General features: G+C 41.0%; 1 protein-coding gene across 3 annotated transcripts in view; it reads left to right on the forward strand.

Moving 5' to 3' along the window:
• Window positions 1-24131, forward strand: part of PCCB (propionyl-CoA carboxylase subunit beta) — a 54925-nt gene extending 30794 nt beyond the window's left edge. For 2 of the 3 annotated variants that reach the window (XM_038415748.2, XM_043492804.1), the window contains exons 8-15: window positions 696-816; window positions 4036-4117; window positions 6747-6870; window positions 12733-12840; window positions 16112-16212; window positions 20672-20770; window positions 21006-21099; window positions 22397-24131. In XM_038415748.2, the coding sequence (XP_038271676.1) occupies window positions 696-816; window positions 4036-4117; window positions 6747-6870; window positions 12733-12840; window positions 16112-16212; window positions 20672-20770; window positions 21006-21099; window positions 22397-22518 (851 nt within the window). In that variant the 3' untranslated portion in view covers window positions 22519-24131. Of the gene's footprint in view, window positions 1-695; window positions 817-4035; window positions 4118-6746; window positions 6871-12732; window positions 12841-16111; window positions 16213-17564; window positions 17722-20671; window positions 20771-21005; window positions 21100-22396 lie in introns of those variants that run through there. The other variant, XR_006274418.1, reaches the window with a different exon arrangement.
• The last annotated feature ends 346 nt before the right edge of the window (window positions 24132-24477 follow it).

Raw genomic sequence — 24477 nt, forward strand, 5'->3', positions numbered from 1 at the left:
TTGGTGTCTGGGAATGGACCACTTTTTCCACACCTCAGTAGTCTTTCCCATGAGTAGGAATATTCAGAGGACACTTGAAGATGAAATGAAGATTACATACCTGTAACTGGAGTTCAAGAAGAACTCTACATAATCACACTTCCCCAACTACCTTACCCCACTTCCTCACAGTCCTGCTTACCAAAGAACCTAGGATTAAAGAGGAGAAGGAACTGCGGGGGATGGAGCACTCATGCTCCTTTTATATCCTTGCTATGCAATGTTCTGTATTCACTATGAGGAGGGCCGAGGAAAGCGCACGAGTAACTGCTAGCAAGAGTTCTACCATTCAGGCTGTACTGATCAAAGCCTGGCATGAGTATATATGCAGAGTCCATCTCAAAGAACTCTGATTACAGGTGAGTAACCTTCATTTGGGTCTAATACAACATCCTGGCATCTAACCACAATGGGCTGCAAAAAGTAGTAAAGCTATTTTTTAAAATACAAAAATAAGGAGAGCTATCCAGAGCTGTCAAGGAGGAAGATTGACATGCTTAGATGCTTCTCAGACACTTCAGCCGTACTGGAGTTGAAAACTTGATGCCTCTGCTGGCTTCAAAAATATTGATATGGTTGATGACTTTATTGACGTGTGTTAGAAAATCCATATGGAGGCCTTGTAAAGTAGTAGTATTTTGGCTTTTTTTCTCCAGGGGTCGCACACAGAGCCTTTGAGAATGATGTAGATGCTTTGCTCAATCTCAGGGAGTTCTTTAATTACCTACCTCTCAGTAACCGTGATCCAGCCCCAGTTCGCAAATGCCATGATCCTAGGTAAGTGAGGGGCTTGCACATGATCTCTCAGACGTTGATGTCAGTTTAATGTCGTGTGTTTTTCTGACAGTGTTAATACAAGGAAATGAGCATCTTGCAGCTGGACTTCTGATTTTGGGCTTCTTCACTGATTAATTCCCTCTTCCAACATGTATGTGTGCACATGTTTTGTTAGCTCTTTGTTTAGGAAGTTTTATATTTATACTTTGTTTAGCAGTTTTATAAATCATTGTCCCTTAGGTACCAGAAATACAGTATTAACCATTACAAAAATGAACTGATCAGTCACTGTTTACAGATTCATCCTGTGTTCCTGTGAGGCAGGAATAAGTTATAGGACAAATCTTTTTACCCAGAAACAATATCTCCAGGATGATGTATTTTCTTAAACAGGAGGACATTTCTGCCTTTTCTGATATTAACAAACCAAGAGAGTCTATTATACTGATTAATATTCTGAGAAATTTGTCACATGTTGTTTGTAGTCTTTTGCCATGTATGAACTTGATGAGTAAATTTTCCATTTCAGTAAAATCCCATGTGGATTTTGCTTTTTTTTTTTTTTTTTTTTTTTTTTTTTTTTAAAACAATTACTCTAATATTGGGCAATTTATTTTTTTCTGTGAGAGGCTACCAATAATCTTGCAGCTACTAACAGATGAGAGATTAATTCTCTGTTTCCTAGACTGGGATCCATTTCCACTAGCAAGCCTCAGAAGGATTACCACAGGATCTCTGTGTAATAAATGTTCAATAGTTTGTAATATGAGGTTGCATATTGAACTGCATCTCAGTGCTCTAATAATTTGACATGTCCAACATATATGCATAAAATAACCTTTTTTACCACAAATTTCTCCAACATTTCTTGCCATCCATATTTAATATTTGCTATTCAGTGGGTTCACCAACATCTTAAATTAATTTTCTCATATAGTGCTAGGAATCAAGATCGCTGGTCTTTTTCCCCCAAATCTAAGCCCATTTCTCAGAGGTAATATGTCTGCCTAAATCCTTGTCCTGTTATATATCCGGATATTTTCTTGCAAGGAAAATTGTCAGTAAATGCTATTGAAATTAATTTCCTCTATAAAAGAGTTTATTTACAGAGCTGAGAAATATAGAGTTTTATTCTATCCTCATTGAAGTCGGTGACAAAGCTCCAATTGACTAGCTTTGATCAGGGCCATAATACCTAAATTGAAAGTTCTCATCCCATTGGAAAGCAGGCCAATAAAAATTGGTGTTGTTTTCTAAAGGAGTTAGAAGACTCTCTCTTTAGTAAACAGTTAGTCAGCCATGCATCTTCCATTTCTCTTCCACTCTGAATAACTCTAGTTTTTGCCTATAGTCCTGACTTTAACACAAACAATGAACTAAAGGGAGGCTGTCACTGCCTCTTGGTGTGGTCTTTCGAGGAGTCTCAGCCGCTCCTCACTGAACTTCCTTAGTTTATCCTCAGTCCGGTCCCTAACTGGACCCTCAACCCAATTCAGTCTATCAGCCCTCCAGCTGGAGGGCTGGCAGTCTCCCTTACTCTCCTGGCTGTTTTCTTGGTGCGGGGCTGTTTTCTTTGTTATCCTTGGCCTTTCTGCCTCCCTTTCCTTCTCTGTACTCTCACCTTTATAGCAGGTCTTGTTTACTCTGTTGGTTGCAGCTGTGGGTGCCTGCCTCCATGATTGACAGTTCTGGCAGCTGCGTGGGGGATGTGATCAAGCTGCTTGCTTGTACATAGGAGGAACTGTCTTCCCCCTCTGTCTACGCTCAGTATGAGGTTTATAGACCCTATAACAGATGCCCTTGCCAAAGGGTGCTTACAGATTTCTGGAGGTGTAATTTTATTAATCCTTGATAACCTAGAAATGTTACTGCAATTTTCTTGGTCGATAAAAACTAGTATTTGCCTGGATTAGAGTGTCTCAACCAACAACTGCCTACAGTTGGCTGGTTTGATAGTACCATATTACATTTGAAGCAGCTGGTCCATTCTGCGTAGTGGGTCTGTGCAAAGCTGCACCCATTCTCAGCCTTCTCTTACTTGTATAATTCTAACAGCGTCCTCTGGATAACTGCTGGAGTTTTATGATTTGAAGAAGGCATTGAAACAAGACCAGTATCCTGGGCTAAAAGTTCATTTTATTGATGGCTATTCTCTCTCACCAAGAGTCTGTGGTATTCCTCCAGCACTCCAGAGCTCTGTGTATTTCCTGGAGTGATGGTTTGATGTTTCCATTGTACGGATCCTCTAGGATAGTTGAGATTAGATTCCAAGTATCTTGCAGAATTTATTACCCATTTATACCCAAACGTTTTCTGGACAATTGATGTCTGAGTCTGTTAAATGTATATCATTTTAGTTTTAGCATGATTTAATTAAAACTAGTTGCTTTCTTCAAATTAAGGATTTCTTTAGATAATCATTTTAGGGAAACATTTGGGTAAAATATAACAGCCACATGACAAACTATTTTACTATGTATTCCTGCCAGTTTTATTCCATTAATAAATGTATTCTCCCTTGAGCAAAAGACTTTGCGGCCAGTGGAGAAAGCAAAGGAGAGTAGTCTCGTCCCTCCCTCCCCACCCCCTTGTATAACTCAGACAGGAACGTCGTCAGCCCATGGATTTGCATTACTGCTTTAGGGCTGATATAAAGAGGAGTAATGTTGTTTATTTTAATTTAGACAGGTTGACTAGAGCTTTGTATGGTTACAGGCAACTTTTTCCTCAGTGATTCTCTCCCTTCCCCCTCCCACCCTCCAACTGTGTCCAACCCAATGATTGGGGAGACAAAAATGAGAAGACTTCTCCCCTTTCACTTAAAACGTGTTCTGCTGCTGCTGCTGCTCCTTCCCACTTACTACTTCCAAAACCAAACTATTTTCTGTCTCCCCACACCCTACCGTCTCTTGGAAGCAGCTGGCTGTGTTACTGTGGCTAGCAGAACCCACAACAGACGGAAGATGTACAGATCCTGTAGTCCTGCAAGAAGCCCCCCCTCTGCTGTTCTACATCTTAATGTACAAGTAGCCAGTTTAAAACTAAGGAATTTTTTTTTCTCTGTGTTTGGAAGGCTTGGCTGAAGATGCCAGCATACAGATAGTCTTGCCAAGCAGACCCCCAGTAGGAGAAGTTACAGGTGTATGTCTTCTGTATGGAAATTAAACTGGTTTTGTGAATACTCATGTCATTTTTAATTACTTTGCATTTTGTCTGAAGTAACCGCTTGGTTCCTGAGCTGGACACAGTTGTCCCAATGGAGTCTACTAAAGCCTATGATATGGTTGACATTGTACATTCGGTAAGCCTTCTGTTCTAAAAAAAAGTATTTGTGACAAATTATTAAATGGCTCAAAATACTGGAAGCAAACTAACAGAATGCCACAGGAGACCTACTTACAGTTAACTCTGTCTTCACAATAGCCATTCAGATAATTCTTTCTCCATGCATTGATCATAAACCCAGAGGTAACAAAAATTGCAAAAATAAGGAATCTAACATACGAAAGGAATTTTAGATTTGGGATTTGTCTTTAGGACTCATTTTCCTCTTTCAAATGTTCATCCATCACATAGAAGGAAGACAGTATTGTTCATGTTTCTTTTCTTAAAAAGTGGTTGACAATCCCCAGATAAAAAACTGGAAAATTGTACACCTTAGTGCACTTATTTTTATTTCTTAAGTGTTTAAATAATGCTGTGTATTTTACTGTTTTCCTTAATTTAAAGGGAAACAAACTTTATCTGGCCATTCCAATCTATTCATAAAAACTTGAATTAAAAGAATTTTATTAAGTTTACAAAGTCAAGCACTCAGAAGTTTGGAAATACCAGAATTAAAGTAGCATGGAATGAGGCACAGGTGTCCTGTGGAAAAAAATAGCATGTGATGTGATGTAATGCAGATGTAGCACTAAGGTTACTTGAGCAATATTCATACTGGAGTTTTGTAACTTTTTTAATGCTTTATTTTGCAGTCTTAATGTTCTTAACATATTTTTCACGTTTAACAAAAAATAATCATGCGATTGTTACAATCTCCGCTGCAGGTCATCATCAGGGTTTGAATTTTGCACCTCCAGATTCATGGCACAGAGCTCTACCACTTGAGTTAAATGTTTGCTGTAGTATGCTGTTATCCTCTGTGGACCAGCCACAAGGGGATAATGTGCAACACACTGAAGCAGTGGGTTACATGTACAAGAATAGCTCAGCTGTACTGGCAGCGTGCCTTGGCACACAGATTTTCTGAGAGGCAGTCTAGAAAAAGAGGTGTGAATTGGCTCTTCCATATTAGGGTGTAGTCTCAGGTTTGACAGAAGTGACTTCGTCCAATCTCTAATGAGCCTGTAAAACAGGGGATGAGGCTGATATTTGCCTGCTTGCTAAAGTAGAGTATATGTGCATGGACTTATTAATATTGGTCTGTGGAAAAGATGAAACCGCAGAAATCATGTTCTAATTCAAGCGTTCTCAAACTGGAGGTCTGGACCCCTCAGGAGGTTGCGAGGTTATTACATGGGGCGTCGCGAGCTGTCAGCCTCCACTCCAAACTCCTCTTTGCCTCCAGCATTTATAATGGAGATAAATATATAAAAACATGTTTTTAATTTATGGGGGGGGGGTCGCACTCAGAGGCTTGCTATGTAAAAGGGGTCACCAGTACAAAAGTTTGAGAACCACTGGTCTAATGGCTCCCAGCATTCTCCTCTAATCAAATGGTATTCTGATGGCAGAAAGTACGAGTAATACAATGCATTTTTATCTGGCAGTTCAGCTCTGGGGAGCTGCTTCAGAATGGTGCCAGAGGCTCAGTGGGGTCTGGGAGCATGTTCAGTGTGGGTGGAATGTTCTGAATATTAAGGCACAAACCTCATCACATTCTGCTGCTAGAGCTAAAATTCACATGGGGTGAATTGTCATGGAGGTAAGCAAAGGACTTATCCTCCTGCCAAAATTCAAGCACCTGCTCCAAAAGAGAGGATGGGATTACAAGTGCCTATGTAAGTTAGAGAGAAGAGTCCAACTAACTTTTAATAGGACTTGTGCTCCTAGGTCAGGTGCTGCTGAAAATCCCACCCTGAGGCACAGAGCTGTTTAAAATATGGTCAAATATTTTTGCATTATTACAGCTGTCTGTCCTTTTACCATGTACTCAGAAATAGCTGAACTGCTTTTACTCAAACTTAAAACGTTCTGAGGCAGAGATCAAGCATGGAAAACTGCAGCCTGAATGATTGGTAGACAAAGTTATTGTAAGCAGCTGAAAACAGGGGGTCATGATAAAGTGTTAGGAACCCATAATATAGATATCACTACTGTGGTGGGGCACAGAAAGCAATTGGGCTATGAGGGAGGTCTGAAGAACCTTCCTTGCATGTCCCTATAGGTGGTAAAAGCAGACCATGGCTGAGAATTGCTTTTCAGGGAGACAGCCCTGTCTTGTTTCTCTTACTGTCTCAGTTAGATAGATGCCATTGATGCAGTATGTGCTTCTTCTGTGCAAATAAATCAAGTCCCAGTTCTGCTCTGTTACGAGCCTCTTACATCCTGTGCAACCCCAATTACTTTGATGGAATTACACAGATTGCTTGTCAGGGAAGACCATGATGCACTGATCCTCACAGATGAAGCAAAATGGTTTGAATTCATCTGAGTTAAGTATTGTGTTGCAAATTAGAAAAGTGCCCTTATTACAGCAGAATCTTTTAAAAGGTTTGCTTTGGTGTCATGCTGAAGGAGCACCCTGATAGAATATATTCAAAAGTAAATGCAGCATCAAAAACATATTGACATATGCATTTGTAAAGAAGAGAGATTTTTAACACCTTCTAATTCCCAAGCAATTTTTTTTTCTCTCTATAACATTGAGATTGTTGTAGCTCCCAGCATCTACCCCTGAGGATTCTGTCCAAATCTCATTCTTGCAGATTGTTGACGAGAGGGAATTCTTTGAAATCATGCCCTCCTATGCCAGGAACATCATTGTTGGATTTGCAAGGGTGAATGGAAGAACTGTTGGAATACTGGGTAATCAACCCAAAGTGGCATCAGGTAGGAACTAGCTGCCTGGTGCTGGGAATATATAGTTCTAACAAAAGGGTGTTTGTAAGCTGCCTGCTAATTGTGTTTTGTTTATTACGCACATTGTGAGGACATAAATAAATGTTAGTCTCTAAGGTGCCACAAGTACTCCTTTTCTTTTTGTGAGGACATATGTCACCATAGTAACTAGGTGTACTTTGAGTTTCTAAAAGTTGGATCTATGATTCATTTTCCCCTAAAAGTTTAATAGTGGAATAGGTTTTGTGGTAGGACTAGCATTTTGTCACATATTAATGATCTGGAAAAGCAGGATAAACAGTGGCAAAATTTCCAGATTATGAGCCTGAATAATTTTGTGTCAAGATTAGCGAAACCAATGAAAAACTTCAGTGGGACTAAATAAAACTAGTTAGACGGGCAGCATAGCATGATGGCAGGTAAAATTCCATGTTGACCAGTGTAAAATGATTTATATGGTCTGGAATAAAAACTATTCTCAACTGCTACCACTCAGAAAAGACAACGTGTATCTTTCTGGTCAGCTCAGTGAAAACCTCTGTTCAATGTGCAGCTAAGGATGCATAATAAATGAGAAGATACTACTGAAAGAATTCTAAATCCATACTATAAATCAGTGGTACCTCATCACATGGAATATGATGTTTGGGCTTCTTAGCCAAACAGACACAGCTAGGGTTGCCAACCCTCCTGCTTTCGCTGGGAGTCTCCTGGAATAACGCTTTATCTCCTGGAGGCTACTTCAGCCAAACCGGGAGATTTTGGGCACTAAAAGTCTGGCAGTGCAGCAGAGCTAAGGCAGGCTCCCTACCTGCCTTGATTCAACACCACTCCCAGAAGCAGTCAGCATGTCCCTGCGGCCCTGGGGGAGGGTTCCCTCCCAGAACCCACATCCCATCCTACACCACAGCCCAAAGCACGCACCCTGCATCCCCTCGTGCACCCAAACTCCCTCCCAGAGCCCGCACCCACTCCTAGACTCCAACCCCCTGTCCCAGCCTGGTGAAAATGAGTGAGGGTGGGGAAGAGCGAGCAAAGGAGGATGGAGTGAGTGGGGGCGGGGCCTCGGTGAAGGAGTGGGACAGTGGCCTGGCCATGGGAAGGGGCAGGGCATGGGTCTTTGGGTGAGCGCGATTGGACAGTTGGCAACCCTAGGCACAGCTGAAAGAGAGAGGATTCACAGGCAGCCAGTGAGAATGACTAGGGACATAGAAAAACTGCCATCTGAAGAATGAATGAAAAGATTAGAACCATTTCGTTTAGCAAGATGATGAATCTGAGGGACATGATAAAGTTATATCACAGAAACAGAATGGAGATGGCACTTCTAGTCCTCTTTTTTTCCACAGTAAACAAAAATGGGAGCATTCAGTGAAATCAATAGCCAGCAAATTGAAATCTGATAAATGTAGTACTTTTTCACATAACACACAACTAGCCTGTGGAGCTTATTGCCATTATATCTATGTATAATTAATTGAGGTCAAGAGTTTAACAGACTTTCGACATTTTGTTTGATAATAAGCACATCTGAAGTTACCATAGTAAGGATTCTTTTTAAAAGATGAAAAAATGTTGAAAGGCTATAAACTCTTGGGTTTCAGGGCATACATTAATCTGTAACTAACTGATGGGGATTAGCCCTTATTTCCCTTGCATATTTCTCTGATCTCTCTAGTACTAGCCATAGGTTACTGTTACTGGATTAGATAGACCCTTGGTCTGAGCTCATATGGGAATTCTTACGTTACTTTGAAGGGAGTTTTGTTCCCTGTATTATATGAAGTTGTTTCTATGTGGTAAATTACATTTTTGAGACAATTAGATGGTTGTATGACTACCCATGGTGGTTTTTTCTGAAGAACAATTTGATCAAATACAAACATTTGCTAAGTTAAATTGCTAACTATCATACTGGTACCTGAGAAAATTAGCAGGTTTTACTGCTGTTTTGCTTTTGATTCAATAGTTTTAATTTTGGCAAAGATGTCTAAAAGCTCAAGGCTATCTCTGTTCTGTATCAGTTTTGTATAGATTAAATATACTAAAATATATAAATTTTGTTTTTTGGCATGGAAACAGAAGGAGAAACTTCTTGGAGTGTTTTAGTAAGTAGGGAGGACATAATAGCGGAGCTGGTCTTAGGAAAGAACCTTGGATTAAGTGATCACAGGTTGATTGAATTTAAATTAAATGGTAGTATAATTAAAACAAGGTCAACTATGGTTTTTAATTTCAAAAGGGCAGACTTTCAGAGATTAAGGGAATTAGTTAATGAAGTCTGCTGGACTGAAGAGCTCAAGGACTTGGAATTTCTTCAAATCAGTTATACAAAAACTATCTGAAATTTTCATCCCAAGAAAGGGGGAAAAACTTGAAGGGAAAGGCTCCAGGTCCAGCTGGCTGAAAAACCTCCTCAAAAAGGTTATTAGAAGTAGGCAGAGATCAAATAGGGAATGCACAGGGGGGTTGATTAGCAAACATCATGGAGGTTAGCAATTCTCACTTTAGTCCTACATTTTCTAAAGTCAAACTGCATTAGCTGTTGCCAAAGAAATTAAAATAAATAATAATTTTTAGTTATATAAATAAACAGAATAAAGGAGGATGAGGTTGGGCTGCTATGCAGTGTGAACGGGAAGGAGATAAAACTAAAAACTAAAATGAATACTTTGCCTCAGTTTTCAATAACGATGATAGGAATAGGTGGAATAGGTATATGGATGCAATACGGCTGATGAAAATGAGCGTCTAGAAATGGAAATGACCACATCTGAGGTGGAAGAAAAATTTAGATCTTAATGCACTCAAATCAAGGCGGGGACTAAATAACTTCCATCCTAGAATACTGAAAGTACTGGCACATGAGATTGTTAGTCCAGTAGCAAGGATTTTTAATAAATGTATTATTTGGGGGTAGAACCATGTGACTGGAGAATAGCTAACATCATACCTCTATTTAAGAAAGAGAAGAAAAGTGATCTGGGCAATTGCAGACCTGTTAGTCTGACCTCAGTAGTATGCAAGGTTTTAGAGCAAATTGTGAAGGAAGGAATAAACAACATCATAGAGGTAAAAGGTAAAAGGGATGTAATGCAACATGGTTTCACCAAAGGTCAATCATGCTAGACTAACCTGAGTTCCTTCTTTGAGAAACTAACTGATTTTTTTTTTTTAGATAAAGGAAGTGCAGTAAATGTAATATACCTGGACTTCAGTAAAGCATTTGACATGGTACCCCAGGGGAAATTAGTTAAATTAGGGAAGATGGGGATCAGTAAAAGCATTGTAAGATGGAGAAGGAATTGGCTAAAAGGGAGAAGGAAATGGGATTATGCTGAGAGGTGAACTGTCGGGCTGGAGGGGAGTTATTAGTGGAGTTCCTCAAGGATTGGTCTTGAGACCAATCTTATTCAATATTTTTATTAAAGACCTTGGTTCAAAAAAGTATGAGTGTACTAACGAAACTGGGTTATGAAACAAGTTGGGAGGCATTGTCAATGCAGAGGAGGATCAGAGTATTATACAGGAAGATCTGGGTGACCTTGAAGACTGGAGTGATAGAAATGGGATGAAATTAAATAGTACAAAGAGCAGGGTCATGCACTTAGGGTCCAAAAATAAGAATTTGTGCTACATCAGATGGAAGTGACAGAGGATGAGCGAGACCTGGGTGTGAGAGTCCATCATAGGGTAACTAGGAGCACCAATATGAGGCTGTAAAAAGACAAATGTGCCTCTTAGGATATATCAGATGAGACATTTCCAGTAGAGAGAGACTTATTAATGCCTTTGTATAAGACACTGATAAGACCTCATTTGGAATACAGTGTACCATTCTGATCACCCATGTTCAAGAAAGTTTAATTTCAGATGGAACAGGTGCAGAGAAGACTTATTAGGATGATCAGGGTAATGGAGAGTCTGTCTTATTAGAGGAAGATCTTGACTTGTTTAGTGTAGCAATAAATACATTAGGGGGTAAATACCAGGGAGGGTGAAGAGCTGTTTAAGCTAAAGGACAGTGTTGGCACAAATACAAATGGATATAAACTGGCCAGAACAAATTCAGGCTGGAAATTAGAAGAAGGTTTCTAGCCATCAGAGGAGTGAGGTTCTGGAACAGCCTCTCAATAGGAGTTGTGCAGACAAACAACTTTATTAGTTTTGAGAGAGCTCTGGACAAATTAGAGTACAGTTGTATGACGGAGTTATGTGTAAAAAGTAAAGGAGTACTTGTGGCACCTTAGAGACTAACAAATTTATTAGAGCATAAGCTTTCGTGAGCTACAGCTCACTTCATCGGATGCATTTGGTGGAAAATACAGAGGGGAGAGTTATGTGTGAGGTGGAGGTTAAGGCTCAACAGTTGTAGGGCTCATTTCTTGTTTATATCTTATGTTCCTAAAGCTCAAGCTTCAGGGTTTCAGCTGGCCACATGCAGAGGTCAGGAAGGGATCTTCTCCCCCCCCCCCCCCTCGCCCACTGTATTCTGGGAGATTTTTTCATCTCCTTTCTGTGAAGCATCAGGGATGACCATAATTGGAGATGGGACTCTGCATGGGCTGGTCTAGGGCTCTCAGGTGGTACCTAGCATTCTCTCTCTTGGGTGCTTGGCTTGACTGGTTCTTGCTCACATGCCCAGAATTTAACTGATTGCCATATGTGGGGTTGGGAAGGAATTTTCCTCCAGGTCAGGTTGGCAGTGACCTTGGGGGAGTTTCACCTTCCTCTGTAGCATGTGAGCATGGGGCACTTGCCAGAATTATCTGGATATAATTAATGGACCACTCCACCTGGAATGATCCCTTAGACTATATCTAACTAGTTATGCTAAACTATCAGTTTGATCTTGTATTTAGCTGTGACACCGAGTGCCATTCCCAGGCCTGAAGACGAGAGCTTGTCTAGCTCAGCAACAATAAAATATTACCTCACCCACTTGGTGTCGCTAATATCCTGAGACTCACACAGCTACAACACTGCAGATATCTCACTTAATTATCTCACTCAAGCACTAGTGCATCTCACACCCTCATGTTCTCTGCCTGTGGATCTCATTTTAGTTAGGTATTATTTCAGTTGTTGAGTTAGTGTGTGGGTCTTGGGTAGTGGTGGCCTGTGACATACAAAAGGCCAGACTAAATGATCTGGTGGTCCCTTGTGGCCTTACATTCTGACAGTATGAACTGAAAATGCTGGTGTTGTTATATGTGTCAGTGTAAAGTTGTGGTTTTACACTGGATGTGGAGACATATGTTTAATGATGAAGTTATCTAAGGTTTATGGCAATGAAGAGAAAAAAGGATACAAAAATGCTTTTAAATGGTACTGTTTGGATTGTAAGCTCTTTGGGGCAGGAACCCTCTCTCATAGAATTGTACAGCACTTACCACAACACAGTCACAATCTGATTGAGGCCTCTCTGTGTGTTTGCAATGCAAAGAAATAATATGAAATGAATACAGATAGAATACATGTCACATTCTTGGTGTTAACATAGTACAACCCTGTAGCATGTTATATTATTATGGGAGAATATCCCATAATATTAAAAGCACCTAGGTCTCTCTCTAACTTTCAGTTAGAGTTAGGTGTTTTAAGGTGTTTTACATTTTTTTATCCATGACCTTGAAGTGAAGTGAGGGGGGGAAACATCATGAACCAGACAAACAATAGTCCTCCACAACTAGAAATAAAGAAACAGGAATAATTTGGATGAAATACAAGATAATACAGCCAAACTATAGAGTGAGATCCTGATAGTACCCTGAATGCACTGTCAGAAGGTTAGAATTTATTAGAACAGTTTAAGCCCCATAAAATATTTCATCCTCTGTTTTTGAACACTAGGGTGTTTAGACATAAATTCTTCTGTGAAGGGAGCCCGTTTTGTTCGATTCTGTGATGCTTTCAACATTCCTCTGATTACTTTTGTGGATGTTCCTGGATTTCTGCCAGGTAGGCCCTCCATATTTGTAACTCCCTACGATTGGGGTGGGAGGGCAGTTGGGCTAGAATATTTAATACCATTTCTCTTTGTTTCTATATCGAAAGATTTTATTTGTTTCTTCTATTGTCAGGCAGGGTGTGTTCATTCCCTGCAGGTGCAAGAGCAGTTGCAAAGCCATCATGCAGGGTTCAGCCAAAGACTGGCTGCTTCCTTGCAAGCACCCCCTCGCAGCTAGAGCAGAAGCTATTTGCACTTCACTTGCTCTGCATTTCCTTGTTATTTTGAGATTCCAAGTACCTCAAAAAAGGCTCAGCTGTAGTGTTCCTACTCTGCCTTGTGTTAAGATCATGCAGAGCTGCACTGCTGCCTCGGGAGGTGTGAGTGGGATTGTTCCTGCAAAGGTGCAGTAGAGAGCAGACCCACTGCATCATCTATTAGTTATCTTGACTGGTGATGTGGGGAGAAAGGGCCAGTGCCCCTAGGAGGGAAACCTATGGAGTGTGAATTCAGAGTTGACCGCCTGTCTCAGAACAGCTGCACTATGTGCTTCCAGCAGTTCTAACTCCTCAGAGTCCTGATAAAGGAGAGACTTTCAATCTCTTTCCCCTTTGGGGAGGGGGACCTTCCCCTACTACATACTGTACCCTGGGGTATGCCAGGCTCTCTGGGCTTCAAGTGGTGCGTCTCTTGCTGGGAAGCCATCCTGGTCAATGATGGGCATTCCTGTTGTATCTGCTGCTTGGGAGAGTCTCGTATCCCACAAAAGCACTCCATCTGCACTGCTTTTAAGGACAGGGCAATCAAAAATCAGGAGCTAAAACAGACTCTTAATGATGGAGCGTTACCTCCAACCAGCCTCAGATTCAGGCCAGGAGACCACCTCCTCCCCCACCCACCAACATCAGTGCTGAGCGAACACAGTACCCTGTAAACTTTGGCACATTTACCTTAGTCTACCTGAGGTAAATTCACAGAGAATACCCACAGAAAACTGAGTCATTCCCACAGACGGATGCCACCTCAAAAAGGCCTTGGTCCCCACAGAACAAAACCCCTGTGGAGACCTCACATTCTACCCTGGGTACAGCTGAGGTTCCAGACACTCTTAGTAATGATTCTTTACCCAGGGCTCTGGGCTCAGCAGAGAAAAAGGGCAGCAAGCATAACTCAATAATGAAACCTTCAGTCTGCACAAGCAGGACACTGCATCATCGAAATATTTCACCGCTCAGAGGACAGCCCTGCTCTTCAAACCCACTCAGTACTGCAATAATTCAGATTCTCAAGGGATCTATTTCTTTTGGAGGTGTCTGAGTCTCCCTTGTTAGTTGGTAGTAAGAAGTTATTGGTACCGAGACAAACATGGTCATGGAGTGGGACCTTTCCATTGTCCCAGGGCTGCTTAGCATGTGGCTCCAGCATCCTCTTCTGCCCTTATGTCAGGGCCTCAGCCTGCAGGCCCTGCCAGCCAGGCAGGAGCTTTCTCTAGCTCCCCCGGTCACTGCTTGCAGCACTGCTCTGTCCCAGGTGCTGGTGCTCTTTCCTTCTGCTAGGAGCCTGGTCTTCTCCCCTGGAGCTTCATTCAGCTACTGAACTCTGCTCTGCCCTGCAACTCTTCTTATATGAGCCTGCCTGGCCATGATTGGCTACTCCTCTCAGCCCCTTTCTAATGGGCTGCCTCTGGCACAGCCTTCCTAGGGCTGCTTTTAACCCCTTTTCTCCCAGTGAGGTGCAGCTGTTCACAGGGTCCTCTGGTGATTCGTTGCATACCTTTAAGGATTCCAGAGTCACTCTGAGATCTCTTGGGACTTACACACCTATAAACAAATGAAGGTTTAGTAGATTCCAAATGGCTCAAAGATCCTGCCCCGCTTCATTCTCCGGATCCCAGAGACTGTTTGAACCACCCAGGAAAAAGTTGAGATTCCAGAGGAAGAGACCACCTGCTCCCTTTGCACCCGCTACTGAACCATCATCCTCATCCAATCATCATTTTCAATGGGCTAGTTGAGGGCCCAGAACTGTCCCACTAAACTGAGCTATATATACACTATTTTTCCCACCTTCCACCCTTCAGAAACTCTCTCTCTCCTGCTGTCTTCTCACCTGGGAGAGAATCACACTGGAAAAATGAGTGCTGGAGATTATAAGATCTGGGTATGCTATCCATTTTTCCTTCCTCCAGTATACCCACCTCCCATCCTGTTTCTCTTCAGGGACCCCTCTCACGAGCACCTGTTAAAGCAAGACGTCAACTCACTTCTGTGAATGGGAGCTGTGGAACTATTTTCTATTAAGCACAGAGGGAAAAGATTTTATTCTAACTATTTTCTGGTCCCAAAAAAGAATGGAGGGTAGAGATTGATTTTAGATCTAAGCTTCCTAAACAACTTTGCCAAGTCTCAGAAGTTCAGGATGGTGTCTCTTGCAGCTATATTTCCATCATTAGAACCAGGGGATTGATTCCTCAACCTTCAGGGGAGCCCAGGACCTCAGAGTGATGGAGGAAAACTCTTTGCCTGCCTGCTAATTTCACTTCTAAGAAAGGACATGTCAGCAAATCCTCCCCTTATGACTGCTTTATGTTGGGAGAAGTGTAGTTAGGATTTTTATCTATCATTCCTTTTCACTGTAACTCAGCAGAGCTCCTGTGTCTCCCTGATGTTTTTTTACCCAGATTAATTCAGTATGCCCATAGGAGCCCAGTATTTGTTTTCAAGTATGGCCTGAGATTGTATTTGCTGTTTGTATTTGTAATTATTCTCTTGTGTAGGATACACAGCTCTTGCGAGTTCTGCGAGGGAGTGTCTTTTCCTGCTGCTGACCCTGAATGATGGCTTTGAAATGTCCTTGAGTCTGAAGTGGAAAAACACACCCTTCTCCATGTCAGAGTACTACATTTCCAGAAAAGTGAAATTAACAGATAAGGAGGAATTTTTCTCTGATAAATAGGTTGGGGTCTTGTACTATTCTCAGCTGAACCAAAATTTGCCACCAAATGGGAACCTATTAACAATATTTTTATGGTATTGTGATGCCATATAGCTGCTATTCACCTGTGGTGTATGTTCATTGCAGTTCTCCATATGAGTTTTCTTTACCCTATTGTCCAACATGGAGATGTGGCGAACACTACTGTACAGTAAACACTACTGGTGATATGCGGCTTTGATCAGTGCTAGCTGACCTGCTGGCAGCATCTGGAGACAGCTGTCCAGGTGAAGTGATGTGTTTTGGGTAACTTTCCTGAAAAGGTTTTTTGGTTCTCATAATTTTTAGGCACAGCTCAGGAGTATGGAGGAATCATACGTCATGGTGCAAAACTACTGTTTGCCTTTGCAGAAGCAACTGTCCCAAAAATTACTGTCATCACCAGAAAGGTAAGGTGGCATTATTTCTTGGTGTTCTCGAAGGCCTTCTGTTCTGCTGGAAGTAATGTTATTCAGAGGCGACTTCCTTCTGGAGTCCTGTTGTCTCTTGCTTTCTCTCTCATAAGGCTTCTTTCTTTCAACTTTCAAGCAGCTTATGTGTCTACTCACCTGTCAGAATGTTGCTACAACTCCTCCATGCCCTTTGCTGCTAAGCTCCTTCAATATTCTGTCTGCTCTCACCTTCATTTCCTCGCTTGCATCTCTTGTAGACAAGTGTCTGACCCCTCCATGTCACTGAACTTCTGTCAGTGAGGGCACAAATGACCTAACTCTGGCCAGATCCAGACATATCATTCTCTGAACTTTTTGTCACTTTAGACAGTTGAATCCTATTGCCTCACCTCCTGGAGCTGCGATGAATATGTATTCTCCTTCCTTCCTTCTCTGCTCCTCTGTTAACATCTCCTTACATGGCTGCTCCTCTATCTTATGCTTTTTCACTGTCCCTCAAAGCTCTGTGCTCTGTACCCTTGCCTTTGCCCTTCTGTTCCTAGCTATCTGTTCTTTGTTAGACTCCGTACTGATCGGTGCCTTGTAAATGCAAAATCTACATACCTTAGCTGCTCTCAGGGGTTCAGCTACCATCATCTCACTCTTCCTTCTCTGTTCAGCCTCATCTTTTGAACTGCTTATAAGATACTCTTCCAACTCAACATGCCAAAACTGAACTTCTTATCTTTCTACCCTTCTCCCTGCTTTCTCTATTGTTGTCAAAAACTCCAGAATCCTCCCTTTCTCCTAAACTTGCCACCCTGGTGTCATTTTGACTCCTCCTTGTAGCATAATACATTCACCAAACCCTGCTACTGTTTCTTCCTGTCTAATCTCTCCCTTTTTCTTCTTTGTCCATATCACTAAGAACCTGCTCTTTGAGCCCCTTCAGGTCCTCGTTTTGGGGGATGCATGCCTGACTCAAGGGTCCTAGAATGTTCAGAGCTGTGTAACCATGAGAGGGTGTGCATATGGGGCCCAGTATTATAAATCATGACTGTTCTCTCTGTGTGTGCCATCAAGAGTGGTCTTGGGACCCTAACCATTCCTCTTTCCCTTTCTCTTGTGCACGTCTACTATAACTGAAATTTAGTGTGTGTTTATTGTAATTCAACATTAGTAGTAGGAATGAATGAATGAAGTTTGGTTGGCTGGTTCCTGATTGTTTGTAATGGCTGACAAAGTGAAATGCCCAGTCTTCAGGTTGTGGGCTTTGTGGAGTAAAAACACCTTCCTCCTCACATGCCAGCACTGTTTGTGTCAGGGATATCCCTGTAAGCTTCTTTTGCCTGTGCAACATTTGCTTTTAGAATAAGGACTAGCAGAGATGGCTTTAGCTGCTCACCCTGTGGAAACTGCATTGCAACACTGAGACATCTTTGGGTCCAGCACCCAATAAAAAATCTGAATAATTGGATCGGGGAATATCAAGAGTCCGTGGAAGTACTGTTCTGCTGTGACATGAAAGTAGGTTCCTCCAAGAGGGCAGATGAAGAAAAACTTAAGAAGATGATTGAGTTCTCAGATCAGGTCTTTGCAGCACTGTGCAGATTCTGCATCCAACTGGCTTCTCTTTGATCCTGTCACAATTCTAAATCATAAGAGTAGAGCTGAGTGGTTTAGATCTCAACAAGTCTGTAAGAGTGAGTCTGCAGGAGGAAAAAAAGCAACTTTGAAAACATGGGGAGAAAAAGTGTATTCCATGAGGATAGCTACTAACTAAGCCAGAAGGATCGCCAAAAAGGATTGTAAAGAAGGATTGCAAAAAAAAATGTAAGTACATCAGAACCAGTAAGCCTGCCAAATAAGCACTGGGGCCACTGGACAATCGATGTGCTAAAGGAGCACTCAAAGAAGAAAAGGCCATTGCAGAGAAGCTAAATAAATTCTTTGCATCAGTCTTCACTGCACAGGATCTGAGGGAGATTCTCACATTTGAGCCATTCTTTTTAGATGACGAATCTGAGGAGCTTTCCCAGATTGAGGTGTCAATAGAAGAGGTTTTGGAACAAATTGATAAATTAAACAGCAATAAGTCACCAGGACCACATAGTATTCCTTCAAGAGTTCTGAAGGAACTCAAATGTGAAATTGCAGAATTACTAAGTGTAGTTTGTAACCTGTCATTTAAATCAGCTTCTGTACGAGATGACAGTAGCGATAGCTAACGTGACAGCAGTTTTTTTAAAAGGCTCCAGAGGTGATCTCGGCAATTGCAGGACGGTAAGCCCAACTTCAGTATGATGCAAATTGGTCAAAACTATAGTAAAGAACAGAATTATCAGACACATAGATGAACATCATGTGTTGGGGAAAGGTCACCACGGATTTGTAAAGGGAAATCATGCCTCGTCGCTTTATTAGAATTCTTTGAGGGGATCAACAAACGTGGAGAAGGGTGATCCAGTGGATATAGTGTACTTGGATTTTCAGAAGGCCTTTGACAATGTCCCTCACCAAAGTTCTTAAGCAAAGTAAGTAGTCATAGGATAAGAGGGAAGGTCCTCTCCTGGATCAGTAACTGGATAGAAAACATGAAACAAAGGACAAAAATAAATGGTCAGTTTTCAGAGTGGAGAAGTGAATAGTGGTATCCCCCAAGGATCTGTACTGGGACCAGTGCTATTCAACATATTAATAAATTATCTGAAAAATGGGGTAAACTGTGAGGAGGCAAAATTTACAGATACAAAGTTACTCAAGACAGCTAAGTCCAAAGCAGAGTGTGAAGAGTTACAAAGGATCTCATAAAACTTGGTGACTGGACAACAAAATGGCAGATGAAATTCAATGTTGATAAATGCGAAATAATGCACATTGGAAAACATAATCTCAACTATACATACAAAATGATGGGGTCTAAATTAGCTGTTACCATTCAAGAGAGAAATTTTACAGTCATTGTGGAAATTTTACAGTCATTGTGGACAGTACTCTGGAAACATCCACTCAATGTGCAGTACCAGTCAAAAAAGCTAACAGAATGTTAGGAACCACTAGGAAAGGGATGGATAATGGGACAGAAAAGATCATAATGTCACTATATAAATCTGTGGCACACCCACACCTTGAATACTGCATGAAGTTCTGGTCGCCTATCTTATCAAAGATGTATTAGAAATGGAAAAGGCACAGAGAAGGGCAACAAAAATGATTAAGGGTATGGAACAGCTTCCATATGAGGAGAGATTAAAAAGACTGGGACTTCTCCTTTCCCAAGCTGAAATGACTAAGGGGTGATATGATAAATGTCTATAGAATCATGAATGGTGTGGAGAAAGTGAATACAGAAGTGTTGTTTACCTCGTCACATAACACAAGAAGCAGGGGTCACCCAATGAAATTAATAGGCAGCAAGTTTAAAGCAAACAAAAGGAAGTGCACAATCAACCTGTAAAACTCATTGCTAGGGGATGTTGTGAAGGCCAGAAGTATAACTGGGTTCAAAAAAGACTGAGATAAGTTCATGGGGGATAGGTCCATCAAAGGCTATTAGCCAAGATGATCAGAGATGCATCCCTATGCTCTGGGTGTCCCTAGTTTCTGTTTGCCAGAAGCGGGGAGTGGATGACAGGATGAATCCACTCAATGATTGCCTGTTTTGTTCATTCTCTCTGAAGCACCTGGCATTGGTCACTGTCAGAAGACAGGATACTAGGCATTATGGACCATTTCTCTGATCCACTGAGGCCATTCTTATGTTCTCATTAGTTGCTGCAAATTCACTGTTTTGTGGCTTGGCAACACATTATTTTCATGTAAATTTCTGAACTCTTAAGATAGCTTTTGATTTCTCTTTTTTATGTTCAGCATTGATTACACTGCTGACACCAGCAATATAATAATAAAGATGCTAAAATTGGAGGTCTTGATTCTGCACTAATTGGCTATTTGGTAGAACCATAAAGTTGAAGATAGAATCAACTGAATTCTAAACAGGTTCAGTTTTCTCTTCTCATTCTGGTACAGTTTTGCTCAGAAGTGCCGTTCCCAACCTGCAGCGACCACTTGTTTGTCATTTTCAAAAGGTCTTTCTGAGTTGAGACGAGCAGGCGTGTATTATGGCACTACTGTACTTTCAATACATTAACCCTTTCATGATAAGGAAGGAGGAGGCCTTCGTCATGGACACATTTTATAAAAGCAGATACTAAAAGCACTACTTTCATGTCATTAGGTTTAGATACCTCTGTTGTCTCATTTTAGTGCTTTTGTTAAATAGAGGTCAACCTTGACACAGACTTTCTGTGAAGTTTGGAGCAAAGTTATGCCAATGCTGAGCAGTTGCTCTCGAAATGGACCGACTTGGGCTCTCTTCAGTGCGTCCTTGTCTCTGGAATGGCAATACTTGCAGAAGGGATTTAGTTTGTTGCTGTTGTGCACTTGTCTGATATTAATGACTTCCTGTCTCTTCCAGGCTTATGGGGGTGCATATGATGTGATGAGTTCGAAGCATTTACGAGGAGATGTTAATTACGCATGGCCTACAGCAGAGGTTGCAGTAATGGGTGCAAAGGTAAATGCAGGCTGTGTTTCACTTCTGACTTCCAGCAGCCATAGTCATCTCTGAAAATCATTGAGGTGACTTGCTGAGATTAATACAACTGATTTTTCTCTGAAGTATTTTACAAGTTTATAGCACAGCTTTTACTGTAATGCTTTAAATCCTATGCCTTAAATAAGAGAGCTTTTTTTCACAATGGATTAATTATTTCAGTCCAGTTTCAGGGCCTGTTTATATGTCTCTTTAGGGTGCGGTCCAGATCATTTTCAGAGGAAAAGAGACAGATGCAGAAGCAGAATATGTGAATAAGTTTGCAAATCCCTTCCCTGCGGCTGTCAGAGGTACCTGGGACTTTGGTCTTCGAATTCCTTTCTTAAATTCCTTGTTTAAAGTCCTTTGAGAGTCAAATTTCACTTGTGTGGTCTGTGGTCACTGGCTAACACTGTGATCAAATATTAGGTTAATCACGCAGAGCATTTTAAAGACAAGGGATTTAGGAATGAAAGTGGTACTAATCATAGTTCGGAAATTATTCAAATGCTCTTACTTTTTTTATTATTATTATTTTCCAAATTCCAGCTACAAAACAACACATCTGAAGGGCTTCTAATACAATTTCTTTGAGGCACTGGTGAGATGTAGGACAAAGGGCCATGTCTGAGGTGCTGATAAGCATATTAAAAATGTTCTAAATTGAGAAGCATTTCAAAACTTGGACAACTTCCATAGTACTTCAGAGCACTCTTGACAGTTTGGGTGGAGTTTAATGAGGTGTGCTGGTCAACTTTAGAAGGGACCAGACTTCTGGCTCAGCTTCAGTTCTCCAACACACACTACTGCCCCCAGGTGGTAGGCCAAGGGCACTGGGTTTTTGTTGTTAGTGGATTTAATTCTGTATTTCCATATATTTAAAAGTTTATTTCTTATAACTTGAACCTTAAAGTGCATTTTTACTCTGAAAAATGTGTGTGTAGAAATGTCTTTCTCAATCAGACGATCAGTTCCCCGTATGTTTTAGTTACATCTGTTTACTCTACTGATCAGTATATTCATTTGTATCATTTTTTAGTCCTGTCAGTAGCACAATGTGGTAGCATGTACAACACGATGGATTGTTTTCTGGCTAGTGGATTATCAACAGAAGTGTTAAATGTTTTCACTGCAGTGTTTATTGTTTGGGCTTGAGCCAGAAAAAAAACAGAATTTCACTATCAGATGCCAGGTTGAATTTGCAGAATTGATGGAAAATACATCTTGTCATTTTGTAAACTGAACTGACTTGATTTGAACTGCAGGACACTATACATATAGAACTTCCCAATGAAATTTACAGTTATTCTTGAATTGAGCCCCACTGTAAGTCTAAATTTCTTGGCTTTCTGTTGTTTACTTATTTGATGATAAAGTTTATGCAAGGCTTTTTAAGTTATTGAAACATATTGTCAGCTTTAACTTCAGTTTAACTCAAATGCTTCTCTTGTGAGTTAAGTTACAAATTAGCAGTTGCATGCAGTTCTCTAATACATGAATTGTTTAGTTACTGCATGGTTTTGATGTTGCAAAGTAATTACAACGAGATATATTGTGGTTGGGAGGCAAAAGTGTTTGTGTATAATTTGTTTTTGGTAAATTAAACAGGGTTTGTTGATGATATCATTGAACCTTCTACCACTCGAATCCGCATTTGCCGTGATCTGGAAGTGCTGGCTAGCAAAACGCAATCCAATCCCTGGAAGAAGCATGCGAACATTCCACTGTGAATATGATGAAGAAATGGCTACAAAATGAAGCCACTTTTGAGACATGCAGAAGTGTTCTGAATACATATATTCTTTAGTTAAAGTGGAGAACTTGAACTTAGCACTTTGAACATTTCTTTTAATTTTCATTTGCTTAAGTATTATATAGCAATAAATTTTGAGAGAGTGATTTTATCTGGTATAACGTGATTACTTTTAATTAACAGGTTCTTTATTCAGCCAATAGTCCTGAAATTGCTTCCTCCTTAGAAGTCATGAATCCAAACGGATTCCAAGACCTCAAGGTCTGATCTTCTGGGATGGAGACAGGGAAGGAATATCCCTTGAGTTCATTGGCTTTCCATCGTTGTTTGGCACAGACAGAAAGGGCTCCAATAGAGAATCATGCCTTTGGATCCAGTCAGACCTTGGTATAGTTGGGATTTGGGCAAGACAGCGGTCTGGGAAGGATGCATCATTTCTGGATCCTGGCTTGTTGGTTCTGTCTCTGTATTACAGCAGCCATCAAATTTGTTAGCCAAAACTCTCAGTATGCTCCCTCTAATAGTGCTGATGGAAGGGTTCTTGATGCATTTGGAACCATCCTGAATGCAGAGTCTTGAGGAATTTGCTCTTGGGCTCCAGGGTTTCACTTCCTCTAATGTTCTCTCCAGAACAGCTAGTTTTACGCACCCATTGAAGCAACACTCTTTGGGTGAGATTGCATTCTCATATGTGGGTGTAATAACACTTGGTGGGTAGAAACTTAATTGTTTGTCTAATTAAAGTTGGATTTAATGAAAGGGGTAAAATGTGCTAAAGTATCCTGACATTGCTCAATTCATTGTTACTTTTATCACAACTTTCAATTGCTCTTTGTGACAAGAGCTTGACAGAAAGTAAATTAATATATAACAGTGGAAATTGGTGATGAATAATTGAAAATAAGCAAGATATGCAAATTACTGCACTCCAACATGCAGATTTGTGCATTTGGGGAATTTAAATAGCACACTGAGTGGTGTGTTCAGTGCTTTGTGTGTACGGGACTAGTGCCTTGTTCCTGTGGGGTGTGATGTTGCGGATTGTCAGGAATCAGGACCTACAGCAGAGCCAGTCTCTGGGCAACCTAACAAGCATAGCCAGCATGTAGTAGGCTGCCTGATTGGCTTCACTGCCTGAGTGGTGGGAAGAGCCAGCAGACAGGCTCTTAAGTCCAGCAGCTGCTCAGAGCATTCACCCACAGCTGTGGTAGCTCCTACACCTACTTGATCCCAGTCTTGCTCTCACCTTCTTCCAGCCCTGCTTCAGTCCTTCCCCAGTCTTGCCTTGCTTCAAGTAACAGGCTTTTGAAGCTCGGCTTCAATTCCTGTCTTTTTTTTTTTTTACTCTGGCATTTGACTTTTGACTCTGGTTCTGATCCTGAGCTCCAATTCCTGACTGACTATTCCTGCTCCAATCACTAGACGCAACCACAATGTGCTGGTCTGTAACATAGATGTAGGTGTCATGTGTGAGGATGTTGGCATTGCTTCAATTGTGTGATTTTTCGCTTTTTAATTTTCATGTATAAGGTTTATTTGTTGTATGTATAACACTAAGAAAATGAAATTAAAATCCACAAAGAAAGAGAACAATTGGTAGTGTTTTCCACTACCAACACCGTGACATCAGACTACATGCATGTCTGCTATAAAACAGTACAGGGACACACACACACACACACACACACACACACAAAAGGTTGGGGGGCAGAGAGATGATTAGAGGAAAGAAGTAAGCAAGCCAAGGTGGGTTACACAGGCTCTGCTGTCAGCAAAGTGTACATCTGTGACTGCAGCCAGCATAATCCAGCTGTTTAAATACCTAACTGTAGTACTGTGTGGTGGAAATGGGTATCAGAGTGCAAAGTAATTTTATCTAAAAATTACTAAAAGAACACCGACCAAATTATTATAATTGATAACTGGGGAATTATTA

Source organism: Dermochelys coriacea, chromosome 9, assembly GCF_009764565.3.
Source record: "Dermochelys coriacea isolate rDerCor1 chromosome 9, rDerCor1.pri.v4, whole genome shotgun sequence".
Lineage (NCBI taxonomy): Eukaryota > Metazoa > Chordata > Testudines > Dermochelyidae > Dermochelys > Dermochelys coriacea.